We start from the raw sequence: 15,354 nt of genomic DNA, 5'->3' as shown, positions 1-15,354 counted from the left end.
AAAACTGAAATTCTGTACCCGTCAAGCAATAACTTCCCATTTTCCCTTCCCCAGCCCCTCAAAACCATCATTCTACTTTCTGTCTGTATGAATTTGACCACTCTAGGTACCTCATATAAGTAGAATAATAAGTATTTGTCTTTTTGTAGCTAGCTTATTTCACACTTAGCATAATATCCTCAAGGTTCATCAATGTTGGAGCATATGTCAGAATTTCCTTTTTAGGGCTGATTAGTATTTCCTTGTATGTGTTGCATTTTGCTTATCTATCACATGTCAATGGATGCTTGGGTTGCCTCCACCTTTTGCCTATTGTGAATAATGCTGCTCTGAACATGAGTGCACAACAAATATCTCTTCAAGACCCTACTTTCAACTCTTTTGGGTATATGCTCAGAAGTAGAATTACTAGATGATATGTAAATCCATTTTTAGTTTTTTGAGGACCTGACATACACTGTTTTCCACAGAGCTGCACCCTTTCACATTCTTACCAACAATAAACAAAGTTTTAAATTTTTCAGGGCCAGGTGCGGTGGCTCATGCCTGTAATCCCAGCACTTTGGGAGGCTGAGGCCGGCGGGTCATGAGGTCAGGAGATCGAGACCATCCTGGCTAACACAGTGAAACCCCGTCTCTACTAAAAATACAACAAATTAGCTGGGCATGGTGGCGGGTGCCTGTAGTCCCAGCTGCTTGGGAGGCTGAGGCAGAAGAATGGCATGAACCCGGGAGGTGGAGCTTGCAGTGAGCCAAGATCGTGCCACTGCACTCCAGCCTGGGCAGCAGAGCGAGACTCCCTCTCAAAAAAAAAAAAAAAAAAAAAATTGTTTTCCTACATCGTCACCAGCACTTGTTTTTGTTTTTTTTTGGTGGTAGCCATTCTAATGGGTGTGAAGTAGTATCTCATTTGATATGCTTTCCCTAATGATTTGTGACTTTAAGTATCATTTCATGTGCTTACTGGCCATTTGTATATCTTTGGAGAAATTTCTATTCAAGTATTTTCTCCATTTTTTTTTTTCACTCACTCCTCCTTATCTCCATTTTTTTTTTTTCTGAGACAGAGTCTCGCTCTGTCACCCAGGCTGGAGTGCAGTGGCACAATCTCGGCTCACTGCAAGCTCCGCCTCCCGGGTTCACACCATTCTCCTGCCTCAGCCTCCCGAGTAGCTGGGACTACAGGCGCCTGCCACCACGCCCAGCTAATTTTTTGTATTAGTAGAGATGGGGTTTCACCATGTTAGTGAGGATGGTCTCGATCTCCTGACCTCGCGATCCACCCGCCTTGGCCTCCCAAAGTGCTGGGATTATAGGCGTGAGCCACTGTGCCCGGCTTCTTATCTCCATTTTTGAATTGAGTTGTTTTGTTGTTGAGTTTTACAACTTTTCTGTATATGCCGGGTACCAATCCCTTATCAGATATTTTCTCCCATTCTGTGGACCTTTTTACTCTGTTCATAGTGTCCTTTGATCAGAAAATTTTAAATTTTCATGAGGTTCAATTTGTCTGTGTTTTCTTTTGGCGTCTTTGCCTTTGGTGTCATATCTAAGGAACCATTGCCACCTATGTCTCTAAGAGTTTTTATAGCTTTAGCTCCTACATGTAGGTCTTTGATTCATTTTGAGTCACTTTTTGGAGTTAATTTTTGTATATGGTGTTAGGTAAGGGTCCAGCTTCATTGTTTTGCATGTGGATATCCCATTTCCTAACACCATTTGTTCAAAAGACTGTCTTTTCCCCATTGGTTGGTCTTGGCATCCCTGTCAAAAATCATTTGAGCATATATGTGAGGGTTTACTTCTGAGCTCCATTGTATTCTACTGGTGTGTATGTCTGTCCTTACACCAGTTTCATGCTGTTTTGATTACTGTAGCTTTGTAGTAAGTTTTAAAATTAGGAAGTGTGAGACCTTCAACTTTGTTCTTTTTCAATATTCTTTTGGCTATTCAGGATCCCTTGAGATTCCATATTAATTTTAGAATGGATCTTTATATTTCTGCATAAGACATTATTGGGATTTTAGTAGGGATTCCACTAAATCTATAGATCACTTTGGGTGGTATCGACATCTTAATAATATTAAGTTACCTAGCCTGTGAATATGGAATTTCATTCCATTTATTTATGTCTTTGTTTTCTTTCAGGAGTGTTTTGTAGTTTTCATTCTACAAGTTTTCACCTCCTTGGTTAATTCCTAAGCATTCTGTTATTTTTGATGCTAATGTAAATGGAACTGTTTTCATGATTTCCTTTTCAGATTGTTCACTGTTAGTGTGTGGAAATGTAAGTCATTTTTCTGTGTTTATTTTTTTTATCCTGCTAGTTTGCTGAATTCATTTATTAATTTTAACAGTCTTTGTGTGTGTGTGTGTGTGTGTGAAAACTTTAGGATTATCTACATATAATATCACCTGTGATCAGAAATAATTTTACTTCTTCCTTTCCAATTTGGCTGCCTTTTACTTCTTTTCTTCCATAATTACTCTGGCTAGGACTTCCAGTACCATGTTGAACAGAAACAGAGAAAGAGGACATCTTTGCCTTGTTCCTGATCAGAAAGCTTTTGGTTTTTCACCATTGAGAATGATGTTAGCTATGGGTTTTTTATATATGGCTTTCATTATGTTGACATAGTTTCCTTTTATTTCATTTTTTGAGTTTTTTTTTTTTACATGAAATGGTATTGAATTTTTGTCAAATGCTTTTTCTGCATCAAAAGAGATGATTGGTTTTTTTCCTTTATTCTGTTAATATGGAATAGTATATTGATTGTTTTTCATGCATTGAACCATCCTTGCATTCTAGGAATAAATCCCACTTGGACATGGTGTATAATCCTTTTAACATGCTGCTTAATTTGGCTTGCTAATATTTGATTGAGGATTTTGGCATCAGTGTTCATAAGGGATATTGGTCTGTACTTTTCTTATGTTTGTCTGGCTTTGGCATCAGGGCAATTCTGGCTTCATAAAATGAGTTAGGAAGTGTTCTCTCCTTCAGTTTTTTGGAAAAGTTTAAGAAGGATTGGTGTTAGTTCTTTAAGTGTATAGTAGTATTCATCAGATAAGCTGTCAGGTCAGGGCTTTTGTGTTGTTCTTGTTGAGAGGTTTTTGATTCTCTATCTTTACTGTTGATAGGCCTATTCAAATTTTTCTTTTCTTTTTCTTCTTCCTCTTCTTATTCTTCTTCCTCTTCCTCTCCTTCCTCTTCCTCGTCTTCTTCATCATCGAGAGTGAGAAAGAGAGAGAAAGAGTCTCACTTTGTCACCCAGGCTGGAATGCAGTGGCATGATCATGGCTCACTGCAGCCTCAACCTGCTGGGCTCAGCAATCCTCCCACTTCAGCTTCCTGAGTAGCTGGGACTACAGGCATGCACCATCATATCTGGCTAATTTTTATTTTTATAGAGACAGGGTCTCTCTATGTTGCCCAGGCCAGTCTCAAACTCCTAGGCTTAAGCATACTCCTGCCTTGGTCTCCCAAAGTGCTAGGATCACTGGCATGAGCCATGGTACTCAGCCTTTTAGTTTTTCATGATTCAGTCTTGGTAGATTTTGTGTTTCACAGAATATATCCATTCTAGGTCAACCAATTTGTTGGCATACAATTGTTCATAGCTCTCTTGTAATTTTTTTTATTTATATAGACTCTATCATAGTGTCTTTATTTTAATTTCTAATTTTATTAATTTGAATCTTCTGTCTTTTTTTCTTAGTCATTTCTAACTAAAATTTTTGTCAATTTTGTTAATCCTTTCTAACAACCAACTTTTGGTTTTGTTGATTTTCTCTGTTGCTTTTATATTCTCTAGTTATCTCTGCTCTAATCTTTATTATTTCCTTCCTCCTGCTAACTTTTTGGCTTAGTGTTTTTTGTGGTTTTTTTTTTTTTTTTGAGACTGAGCCTTGCTCTGTTGCCAGGCTGGAGTGCAGTGGCACAATCTTAGCTCACTGCAACCTCCACCTGCCAGGTTCAAGCGATTCTCCTGCCTCAGCCTCCTGAGTAGCTGGGATTACAGGTGCACGCCACCATGCCCGGCTAATTTTTGTATTTTCAGTAGAGACAGGGTTTCACCATGTTGGTCAGGCTGGTCTCGAACTCCTGACCTCATGATCTGCCCACCTTGGCCTTCCAAAGTGCTGGGATTACAGGCATGAGCCACTGCGCCTGGCCGGTTGTTCTTAAGTTTCTTAAGTTATAAAGTTTTTCTTAAGTTTTTTTAAGTTGTAAAGTTAGATTTTTGATTTGAGATCTTTCTTCTCTTTTAATATAATCTTTATAGCTATAAATTTCCTACTTAGGCACTGCTTTTGTTGTATCCTACAAGTTTTTGTATATTGTTTTCATTTTCTTTCATCTCTATTTTATAATTTCCTTTGTGATTTCTTTGATATAATCATTATTTAAGAGTGTCATTTACTTTCTACAAATTTGTGAATTTTCAAGTTTTCCTAACTTTATCCTGTTGTGATCAGGGAAGATATTTTATATGATATATATCTTTTTAAATTTATTGATCCTTAATTTATGGCCTAACATGGTCTATTTTGGAGAATATCCCATGTGCAAGTGTATTCTATTGTTATCATGTATTCTGTATATTTTCTGTTAGATCTAATTGGCTTATTGTATTGTTCAAGCCCTCTATTTCCTTATTGGTCTTCTGATTGTTTTATTTATTATTGAGAATCGGTTATTGAAGTCTCTATTGTTGTAGAACTGTCTATTTCTTCTGTTAATTCTGTCCATTTTTGCTTTGTATATTTTGATGGTCTGTTATTAGGTATATAAATGCTTATAATTGTTATATGTCCTTGCTGTCTTGAATCTTTTAATATGTAATGTCTCTCTTTGTCTCATGGAACCTCGTTTTGATTTAAGGTCTATTTTGTTTGATACCAGTATGTCCATCCCTGCTTTCTTTTGGTTACTATTTGCATGGAATATCTTTTTCCATTCTTTTACTTTCAATCTATTTCTGTCTTTGGATCTAAAGTTAAACTTTGTAGACAGCATATAGTTGGATCATGGGTGTTTTTTTTTTGTTGTTTGTTTTTTAACTCAGTTTGCCAGTTTCTGTGTTTTGCTCTGAGGATTTAATCCAGTTATATTTAAAGTAATTACTGATAAGGAGGGACTTCTGTCATTCTGCTATTTATTTTCTATGTGATTTTAGCTTTTTTGTCCCTTATTTCCTATATTACTCTCTTTTTGTGTGTTTGACTTTTCAAATGTGAAACATTTTAATTTCATTCTCATTTCATTTTGTGTATATTCCATAACTATTTTCTTTGTGGTTACCATGGAGATTACATTTCACATCCTAGATTTGTGATACTCTGATTTGAACTTTTACCAGCTTACCATTAATAACACAGAAAAACTCTGATCTGATACAGCTCCATCCCCAACACTTTTAGATAGTAATGTCACAAGATTACCTCTTTATACAGTGTGTGTCCAAAAACATAGATTAATAATTTTTTTAATGCATTCATCTCTTAAATCACGCAAAAAAACAAAAAGTGGAGTACAAAGTTACAATAATATGAACTTTAAAATTTTCCCAGGTATTTGTCTTTACTAGAGATCCTTATTTCTTCTCATGGCACTGAGTTACTGTCCAGTGTCCTTTCATTTCAACTGGAAGGACTCCCTTTAGCATTTCTTGCAGAGCAGTTCTCTTAGTAACACATTCCCTCAACTGGGAATGTCTTCATTTCTCCCTCAGTTTTGGTGGATAGTTTTGCCAGATTTAGGAGTCTTGGTTGTCAGTTCTTTTAGCACTTTGAACATGTCAGCCCACTGCCTTCTGCCTTCTGCCCTCTAAGGTTTCTGATGAGAAATCTGATAATCTTAGTGAGTATCCCTTGAATGATGAGTCACTTCTTTTTTGCTGCTTTCAGTATTCTCTTTATGTCTCTGTCTTTTGACAGTTTGATTATAATGTGCCTCAGCGTGAGTCTCTTTGAATTCATCCTTCTTGGAGCTCATTGAGCTTCTTGGGTGTTTATATTTATGTCTTTTTACATCTGTGTAGTGCATTAAAATAAAAAAAAAGTCTTTCATCAAATTTGGGTAGTTTTGGCCATTTCTTAAAAATAGTCCCTCTTCCTTCTTGTTTCTCTCTTTCCTCTGGAACTCCCACCTTTTCTTCTATTAGCTGCATGTTGGTTTTTGTCCATTACAAATTGAGCTACTGTAACCATTAGTGTGTAGGTCTTTGTGTGGGAATATTCTTTCTCTTCTCTTGTGTTATTGTCTAAAAGTGCACTGCCTTTGTTGCAGGGTAGGTGAATATTTTACATTTTAAGAAACTGCCAAATTGTGTTCTAAAGTTATTATACCATTTTACATCCCCTGCATCCCCGATTGTGAGCAAGAGTTCCAGTTTCGTCACATAATCACCAACAATTGCTATGATCTGTGTTTTTAATGTTCATAATGCTACTAGGGATGGGGTAATAGTATCTTATTGTAGTTTTAACTTGCATTTCTCTAAGGCTTCATGATTTTGAGCATATTTTAAATCATGTTTTTATTTGCCACCCATATAACTTCTATGGTAAAATGTCTACTCATATCTCTTGCCTATTTTAAAAGTAAATATTAGTTGATATTGAAATAGTAAAGAAATTTTTTGGAACTGCAGTCATTTATCAATAATGCCAGTGACTTGTTTTATAGGGTAATTTTGAGTATTGGAATGATATTTCCTCAAAATTTTGTGCTGTTCACCATGGGAAACTAGAGACATGAAACACTTTTAAGTTTAATCTGAATTATTAACATATTCTCTACTTTCTTAAGTCTATCTGGCCAATAAAACAACAGATCAAGTTCTGGTTTATAGTGTTTACCAATTACCTAGGTGTAAATATTTCTATCTTGGCCAATTTCAAGCTACAACACGATGTCCATGAATATGGAGTTGGGAAGATATGTGCAATAGCACACCATTGTATTCTGTTTCCACTGAATAGATGCAATAAATGTAAATAACCTCTAAAGCATAGATAATAGTAAAATAATTAGGAAATGAGGATTTTTTAAGTTTTTTTTTTTTTTAGGAAAACAGCTTTATTGAAGTCTAAACTACACATATTTAACATGTACAAGTTTTGGTACATGTTTATAGCCATGAAATTAAAGGTTTTCTTGGGCTTTTTGTAATCTCTTCCTCCTTACCCACCTACCCGTCTTTAGGAAACCACTGATCTGCTGTCACTCTACATTTGTTTACATATTTTAGAATATTACATTAATCTGGGAGCAGCTTAGGTAGGTCAAGGTTGAGAATCCCCCATGAAATTGCAGGTAAGCTGTCTCTGGAGCTACAATCTCAGGAGACTTGCCGGAGGCTGGAAGATTCAATTCTAACCTCTTTTCCATGGCAGTTGACAGGAAGCTTTAGTTCCTTGCCACATGGATCTCTCCATAGGGATGCTCGTCACATGGATTCTTTCAAACAGAGAAAGTGATCCAAGAGCAGGAGAGTCTACCCAAGAAGGAGACCAGTGTCTTCGATAACCTAAAATTGGAAGTTACATGTCCTCACGTTTTCTGTTTTATACGGGCTTTACAGATCAACCCTTGTAAAATGTGTGAGGGGTACCCAAGGGTAAGAATTCCAGGAAGTAGAGATTTGGGGGTCTTTTTAGAGTTTACCTGCTACAATCACATTTTACCTTGTTTTAAAGTCTTTTTTTTTTTGAGACGGAGTTTCAGTCTTGTTGCCCAGGCTGGAGTGCAATGGTGCGGTCTTGGCTCACTGCAACCTCCACCTCCCAGGTTTAAGCAATTCTCCTGCCTCAGCCTCCTGAGTAGCTGGGATTACAGGCATGCACCACCACACCCAGCTAATTTTGTATTTTTAGTAGAGACGGGGTTTCTCCATGTTAGTCAGGCTGGTCTCAAACTCCCAACCTCAAGTGATCTGCTTGCTTCAGCCTCCCAAAGTGCTGGGATTACAGGCGTGAGCCACCGCACCTGGCCTTAAAGTCTTTTAATGGTAAATTGCATTGATTTTCAAATATCAAGTGAACTTTAATATTTTGAGGGTAAATCTACATTTTCTTGATGTGTTATCCTTTTTTTGTATTGTTGGGTTTGATTTGCCAAAATTTTGTTGAAGTTTCTATATCTATGTTCATGAAGGATATTGATCTGCGGTTTTCTTGTAATGCCTTTGTGTGGTTTTGGTATCACGATAATAGTTTCACCAATTAAGTTGGAAAGCATTCCTTATGCTTCCACTTTTTTGGAAGAGTTTCTGCATTCTAAGGTTTTCTTCCCTGAATGTTTGGTAGACTATACCACTGAAGCCATTTAAGCCACAGTTTGCTTTGTAGGAAGGTTTCTAATTACAAATCTGATTTTAAAAATAAATATAGGGATATACACTTTTATTTATTTTTCTTAAGTGAACTTTAGTGGTTTGTGTCTTCAAAGAGAGTTTGTTCATTTTATTTACCAGATTTATTGGCATAAATGGGTTCATGATTTTCCTTTCAATATCTGTAGAATCTGTCATGTCTCTTATTCCCAATCTGGGTAATTTATGTGCTTCTTTGTAACTTGATAATCCTTGGCTAGAGGTTTATCAGTTGTATTGTTCTTAAGGCTTTTGGTTTCACTGATTTTCTTTACAGTTCATTCTGTTTATTTCATTGACTTCCATTTTAATCTTTATTATATAATCTCTTCTGCTCATTTTGCATTTCTCTTCCTTTGTTAGTTTTTTAATGTGGAAACTGATACTCTTATTTTTGGATATTTTTTCTTTTGTTTAATGGGTTTACCTAACCCATTAAACCTAGGGTAAACCTAGCATTCAGTTCTGACAATTTTCTCCTGTATTTTCTTCTGAACATTTTGTACTTTTATATTTTATATTTTAATCTGTGATCCATTTTGAGTGAATTTGTGTTTAAAGTATGGGATTAAGTTGATGTTCACTTCTTTTGCCTATGGATGTTCAATTGCTCCAGCATTATTTGTTGAAAAGCCTTATCTGCCTTCATTTATTTGCTTTTACTGGTTTGTCAAAAATCAGTTGGTTATATTTCTTTGCACGTTTCTGGGTTATCTATTCTGTTATTTAGACCTACGTTGTTTATCCCTCCCCAGTACCACAGTCTCTTGTATCCTTAGCTATATAATAACCCATAACATCAGACAGGGTGATTCCCCCCAGCAAAGTCTTTAAAATCTGTCCACATTGACATCAACAGACACATTTGTTAGTGCCCTAAGAGATCCCTTCACTGTCAAGGCTTTGGTAACCTCTTCTTATGTGTCCTTGAGTCTCTAGACCACCTCTGATGGCCAGAAGTTTCCCAAGGGCTTCTGATACAAGAAACTGCCCTTCTCAAACTCATGCTATGCCTCCATTAAAACAAACTGACTAGCTACATACTACATAGAGACTTTCACAGACCTAATACTTAGCTGCCCATTTGTTTTGAGTCAAGAAACAGCAACCTACAAACTTGGCATGGCTACTGAGGCCTCCTTAATACAGGATAGAGCCAAATCTGGGCCTTCTGGCGTATTCCATCTACAGGAGAGGTGGTCTCCTTTGTCCTCAGTCTCTTGCCACATGCCATGGTACTGGAGGAAGTCACCCCCTCTCCTAGACCAGTTGGCTACCTGGGGAGACCCTTGGGATTAACCAAGTAAACAGCAATAGCAGTTTGCAGACCATATGAACGACACTGCCAACCATCATAAATATTGATTTTTTGTGTGTTGTTTTTTAAATTAGTGGAATCTTGCTACTTTTGCTGTGGGCGGCAAGCCACCCAGGTGCCAAGGCAAGAGACCGAGGACACGAGCTGTTCCAGTATAATAAAATATAAAACAAGAATAGTCATACCAGATATAGATTTTAGATATGATTACATATGAATATCATTAATCATTAGTTGGTAGTAATTACTCTTTAGCCCAATATTATAATAATCCCCGCTCTATAATCATAACCTAGGAAAAACCAGGCCATACAGAGATAGGAGCTAAGGGGACATAGTGAGGAGTGACTAGAAGACAAGAGTGCGAGCCTTCTGTTATGCCTAGACAGGGCCACCAGAGGGCTCCTTGGTCTAGCGGTGACGCCAGCATCTGAGAAGATGCCCGTTGCTAGGCGGACCGTGGTCTAGCGGTAGCAAAAGGTGTCAAGGAACAACACCCGCTACTTAGCAGACTGGGAAAGAGAGTCTCCTTTTCCCCGGGGGAGTTTAGAGAAGATTCTGCTCCTCCACCTCTTGTGGAGGGCCTGACACCAGTCAGGCTTTCCCACAGTTATCCGGAGGCCTAACCGTCTCCCTGTGATGCTGTGCTTCAGTGGTCATGCTCCTAGTCCACCTTCATGTTCCATCCTGTATGCCTGGCTCTGCTTCTAGATAGCAGTAGTAAATTAGTGAAAATACTGATAGTCTCTGATATGTAGAAATAATGACATAAGCTGTCTTTCTCTTTGTCTTCTCTCTCTGCCTCGGCTGCCAGGCAGGGAAGGGCCCCCTGTCCAGTGGACATGTGACCCACGTGACCTTACCTATCATTGGAAAAGACTCACATTCTTTACCCTGCCCCTTTTGCTTTGTATCCAATAAAAGCGCAGCCAGACATTCGGGGCCACTACCGGTCTCCGTGCATTGGTGGTAGTGGTCCCCCGGGCCCAGCTGCCTTTTCTTTTATCTCTTTGTCTTGTGTCTTTATTTCTACATTCTCTCGTCGCCGCACACAGGGAGAGACCCACTGACCCTGTGGGGCTGGTCCCTACACTTTGCATCTTAGACAGGATGTCCCCAACAGTCAGCACAACTGGCCAAACTTCAGGCAGTCATCTTAGCACTGGATGACCTGGTCAACAAATGGCCTCATCCTCACATTTATTGCAAACTATCGGGCCATTGCCTAAGACTTGTGCACTTCAGAGTAAAAACTCTAGGAATCTCCTACCTTACAGATACCTAAAATATAAATGTAAATCACACATGTCTCTAGATACACTGTGGCCACAATACAAGGCCAAATAACTCATTTCCTTCAGTGTTACATATTACTGATAATAACAAAGGCACACATTTCACTTCCCAGAATATACAATTCTGGGTTCTTGGTAAAGCTATCCAATGGAACTCTCATGTCCCTGATAGGTGCCAGATAGCCAATTTATTCTATTTTATTTTAATTTGTTATTTTTTTTGTGGAGACAGGGTCTCTTTACATTGCCCAGGCTGATCTCGAGCTCCTGGGCTCAAGTGAACCCCCCACCTCAGCCTCCAGACTTCCCATTTGAACTGTGCCCAGCTCAGATGCCCAGTTTGAGGTCTCAATTTTTCTTTCTTCTTTTTCTTTTTTTTTGAGACAGAGTCTAGCTCTGTCGCCAGGCTGGAGTGCAGTGGCATGATCTTGGCTCACTGCAAGCTCCGCCTCCCAGGTTCATGCCTTTCTCCTGTCTCAGCCTCCTGAGTAGTTGGGACTACAGGCGCCCGCCACCATGCCCAGCTATTTTTTTTTTTTTTTTTTTTTTTGAGACAGAGTCTTGCTCTGTCGCCCAGGCTGGAGTGCAGTGGCGCGATCTCGGCTCACTGCAAGCTCCACCTCCCGGGTTCACGCCATTCTCCTGCCTCAGCCTCCCGAGCAGCTGGGACTACAGGCGCCCACCACAATGCCCAGCTAATTTGTTGTATTTTTAGTAGAGACGGGGTTTCACCGTGTTAGCCAGCATGGTCTTCATCTCCTGATCTCGTGATCTGCCCGCCTCAGCCTCCCAAAGTGCTGGGATTACAGGCGTGAGCCACCAAGCCTGGCATTTTTTTTTTTTTTTTAAATAAGAATGTAGGTTCTATTATCACCATTTTAAAACAATGCTGTCAGGTGATAAGTGTAGTGCCTAACATCTAACTGGCTGCAAGGCAGTGGAATAACAATGATGACAGTTAACGTGAGTGCCATGGCTAAAGGCTTTCATTACATTGTTAACTGGTTTTAAAAAATAATGATGAATTATTTGAAGTTCAACAGTGGTTTAGGAGGTACAAGGTTTTTTATTCACTTGTTCATACAATCACATTAGAATAAATACATCATATAAAATCTCATGCTGTCAATGCTGTAACCATTAAGTAATAATGTTTCCCACTTTTTCTGAACGGTCCACCAGTATAAATATTGGTATTACAAACCTAGAAATGACAAACGAAGATTCTTATGTTTTCTGAATTATATTATGAATTATCTTATAAGAAAGATGAGAATAGACCTGCCAATATTCTTCACATTTGAAAGTTTCCTACCAGCATAAATTCCCTGATGTTCAACAACGTTTGAGCCATACACGAAGCACTTCCCACATTCCTCAGACTCTTAGGGTATAACACTCATATGCTTTCTCAGATGCACTTTAAGGGCTGAACTGTATCTAAAGGTCTTCCCACATTTTTTACATTTAAACGGTTTCTCACCAGTGTGTACCCGCTGATGTTCAGTAAGGAATGAATTAAGTCTAAAGGCCTTCCCACATTCCTTACATTCAAAAGGTTTCTCACCAGTGTGAACACTCTGATGTCCAATAAGTTGTCCATAAACAGTAAAGGCTTTCCCACATTTGTTACATTCATAGGGTTTCTCCCCAGTATGAATTCTTTGATGCTGAACAAGGTATGAGCCAGAACTGAAGGCCTTGCCACACCCCTTACACTCATAGGGCTTCTTACCAGTATGGATTCTGCCATGTTGTACAAGGTACGAGGCTCGACTAAAATTCTTTCCACATTCCTTACATTCATAGGGCTTTACATCAGTATGAATTTTCCGATGCTGTGTGAGATGTACGTGCACTCTGAAGGCCTTGCCACATTCCTTACACTCGTAGGGTTTCTCTCCAGTATGAACCCTTTGATGTACGGTAAGCTGATGGCGACTAATAAAGGCTTTGCCACATTCCTTACATTCATAGGGTTTCTCCCCAGTATGGATCCTCTGATGCTGAACAAGGTATGAGCCAGTACTAAAGGCCTTGCCACACTCCTTACATTCATAGGGCTTCTCGCCAGTGTGAAGTCTTCCATGTTGAACAAGATATGAGGCACGACTGAAGGTTTTCCCACATTCCTTGCATCCGTAGGGCTTTATCCCTGCGTGAATTTGCTGATGTGCATGAAGGAAGGAACTAAGTCTAAAGGCCTTTCCACATTCCTTACATTCAAAAGGTTTCTCACCAGTATGAATACTCTGATGTCGAGTAAGCTGTCCATACACAGTGAAGGCCTTCCCACACTCCTTACATTCATAGGGTTTCTCGCCAGTATGAATTCTCTGATGCTTAGCAAGGGGTGAGCTAGTGCTAAAGGCCTTCCCACATTCTTTGCATTCATAGGGTTTTTCACCAGTATGAATTCGCTGATGTTGAACCAGGTACGAAAAGGTACTGAAGGCCTTCCCACACTCCTCACACCCAAAGGGTTTTTCACCAGTGTGAGTACTCTGATGCCGGGTAAGCTTTCCATATACTAGAAAAGCTTTCCCACATTCCCCGCACTCATATGGTTTCTTCCCAGTATGAATACTCTTATGCACTGTAAGTTGATAGCTACTGCTAATAGTCTTTCCACATTGCTTACATTTGAGTGGCTTCTCACCAGTGTGAATTCTCCCATGCTTAACAAAGGCTGAGCCACTGATAAAGGCCTTACCACATTTCTCACATTTATAGGGTTTCTCACCAACATGCAATCTCTGATGTATGGTGAGTTGATGTCCATTACTAAAGTTCTTCCCACATTCTTTACATCTGTTGGGTTTTTCACTACTATGTATTCTTTCATGTTGAACAGGCTTTGAGTCTTGAAAAAGAGTCTTTCCATATTCCCGACATTCACATGGTTTCTGTCTACTTATTTTCTGATGTAGAGCAAAAGATAGACAGTTTTCAGAGGTGGGCATTTCTTTACGGCCAATTGTATCATCTTCCAACTGCAAATCTGAAAGAAAATTTAAAAAATATCTTATTTTTCTTTTTTTTTTTTTTTGAATGTACAATAATTTATTTATTTATTTTTTCTTTTTTTTTATTAATTTTTTGTGCATACAAAAACAATAAACATTTTCTAAAAATACATACAAACAAAAAGATGTGTATCAAACATATTAGGAAGGTTGCACATGGGAAGTCGGGGAATAGAAATGGGGGTGGGAGTTAAAATAAATGAGAGAGGGACTTTATATGGATCAGTCATAATAACTCAATCCTCTATTTGACAAAGAAGAGGGAGAAGGAAGAGGAAGAAAAAGAAAGTGGGATAAAGGATCAGAAAGGGAGGAAAATAGAAAAAATTAGAGTATGACTCCAGGGTAGACCTGTTTTGTTGTCATTGAGTTGGTTGGTTGGTTTGTCTGTTGTATTCTTCATGTTTCGCCAAGTTGGCCAGACTGGTCTCGAACTCCTAGCCCGAAGTGATCAACCCGCCTCGCCTCCCAGAGTGCCGGGACCACAGGCGTCAGCCACCACGTCCAGCCCCCACATTGCTTCTGGCCTCCGTGGTAGACCTCCCAGACGGAGCGGCCAGGCAGAGGAGCTCCTCACTTCTACCCAGACACGGGGCGGCCGGGCAGAGGGGCTCCTCACTTCCCAGACGGGGCGGCCAGGTAGAGACGCTCCTCACTTCTTCCCAGACGATAGGTGGCCGGGCAGAGGCGCTCCTCACTTCCCAGACGATGGGCGGCCGGGCAGAGGCACTCCTCACCTCCCAGACGATGGGTGGCCGGGCAGAGGCACTCCTCACTTCCCAGATGGGGCAGCCGGGCAGAGGCGCTCCTCACTTTCCAGACGGGTGGCCGGGCAGAGGGGCTCCTCACCTCCCAGACGATGGGTGGCCGGGCAGAGGCGCTCCTCACCTCCCAGACGATGGGTGGCTGGGCAGAGGCGCTCCTCACCTCCCAGACGAGGCGGCCGGGCAGAGGCGCTCCTCACTTCTTCCCGGACGGGGCGGCCGGGCAGAGGCGCTCCTCACTTCTTCCCGGACGGGGCGGCCGGGCAGAGGCGCTCCTCACTTCTTCCCGGACGGGGCGGCCGGGCAGAGGCGCTCCTCACTTCCTCCCGGACGGGGCGGCCGGGCAGAGGCACGCCTCACTTCCTCCCGGACGGGGCGGCCGGGCAGAGGCGCTCCTCACTTCCCAGACGATGGGTGGCCGGGCAGAGGCGCTCCTCATTTCCCAGACGGGGTGGCCGGGCAGAGGCGCTCCTCACTTCCAGACGATGGGTGGCCGGGCAGAGGCGCTCCTCACTTCCCAGACGATGGGTGGCCGGGCAGAGGCGCTCCTCACTTCTTCCCGGATGGGGCGCC

General features: G+C 40.5%; 1 protein-coding gene across 6 annotated transcripts in view; it reads right to left on the bottom strand.

The window, feature by feature from the left end:
- Positions 1-15,354, bottom strand: part of GRAMD1A (GRAM domain containing 1A) — a 108,144-nt gene that overhangs the window by 73,238 nt on the left and 19,552 nt on the right. For 2 of the 6 annotated variants that reach the window (XM_055239605.2, XM_055239607.2), the window contains exon 5: positions 12,038-13,992. The exons of the other annotated variants lie outside the window; for them this stretch is intronic. In XM_055239605.2, coding sequence (XP_055095580.1) covers positions 12,377-13,992 — 1,616 coding nt within the window. In that variant the 3' untranslated portion in view covers positions 12,038-12,376. Of the gene's footprint in view, positions 1-12,037; positions 13,993-15,354 lie in introns of those variants that run through there. 6 annotated transcript variants of the gene reach the window in all.

Source organism: Symphalangus syndactylus, chromosome 13, assembly GCF_028878055.3.
Source record: "Symphalangus syndactylus isolate Jambi chromosome 13, NHGRI_mSymSyn1-v2.1_pri, whole genome shotgun sequence".
NCBI lineage: Eukaryota > Metazoa > Chordata > Mammalia > Primates > Hylobatidae > Symphalangus > Symphalangus syndactylus.
Note: the sequence above shows the minus strand (reverse complement) of the source record. Positions and strands in the feature narration are given on the sequence as shown.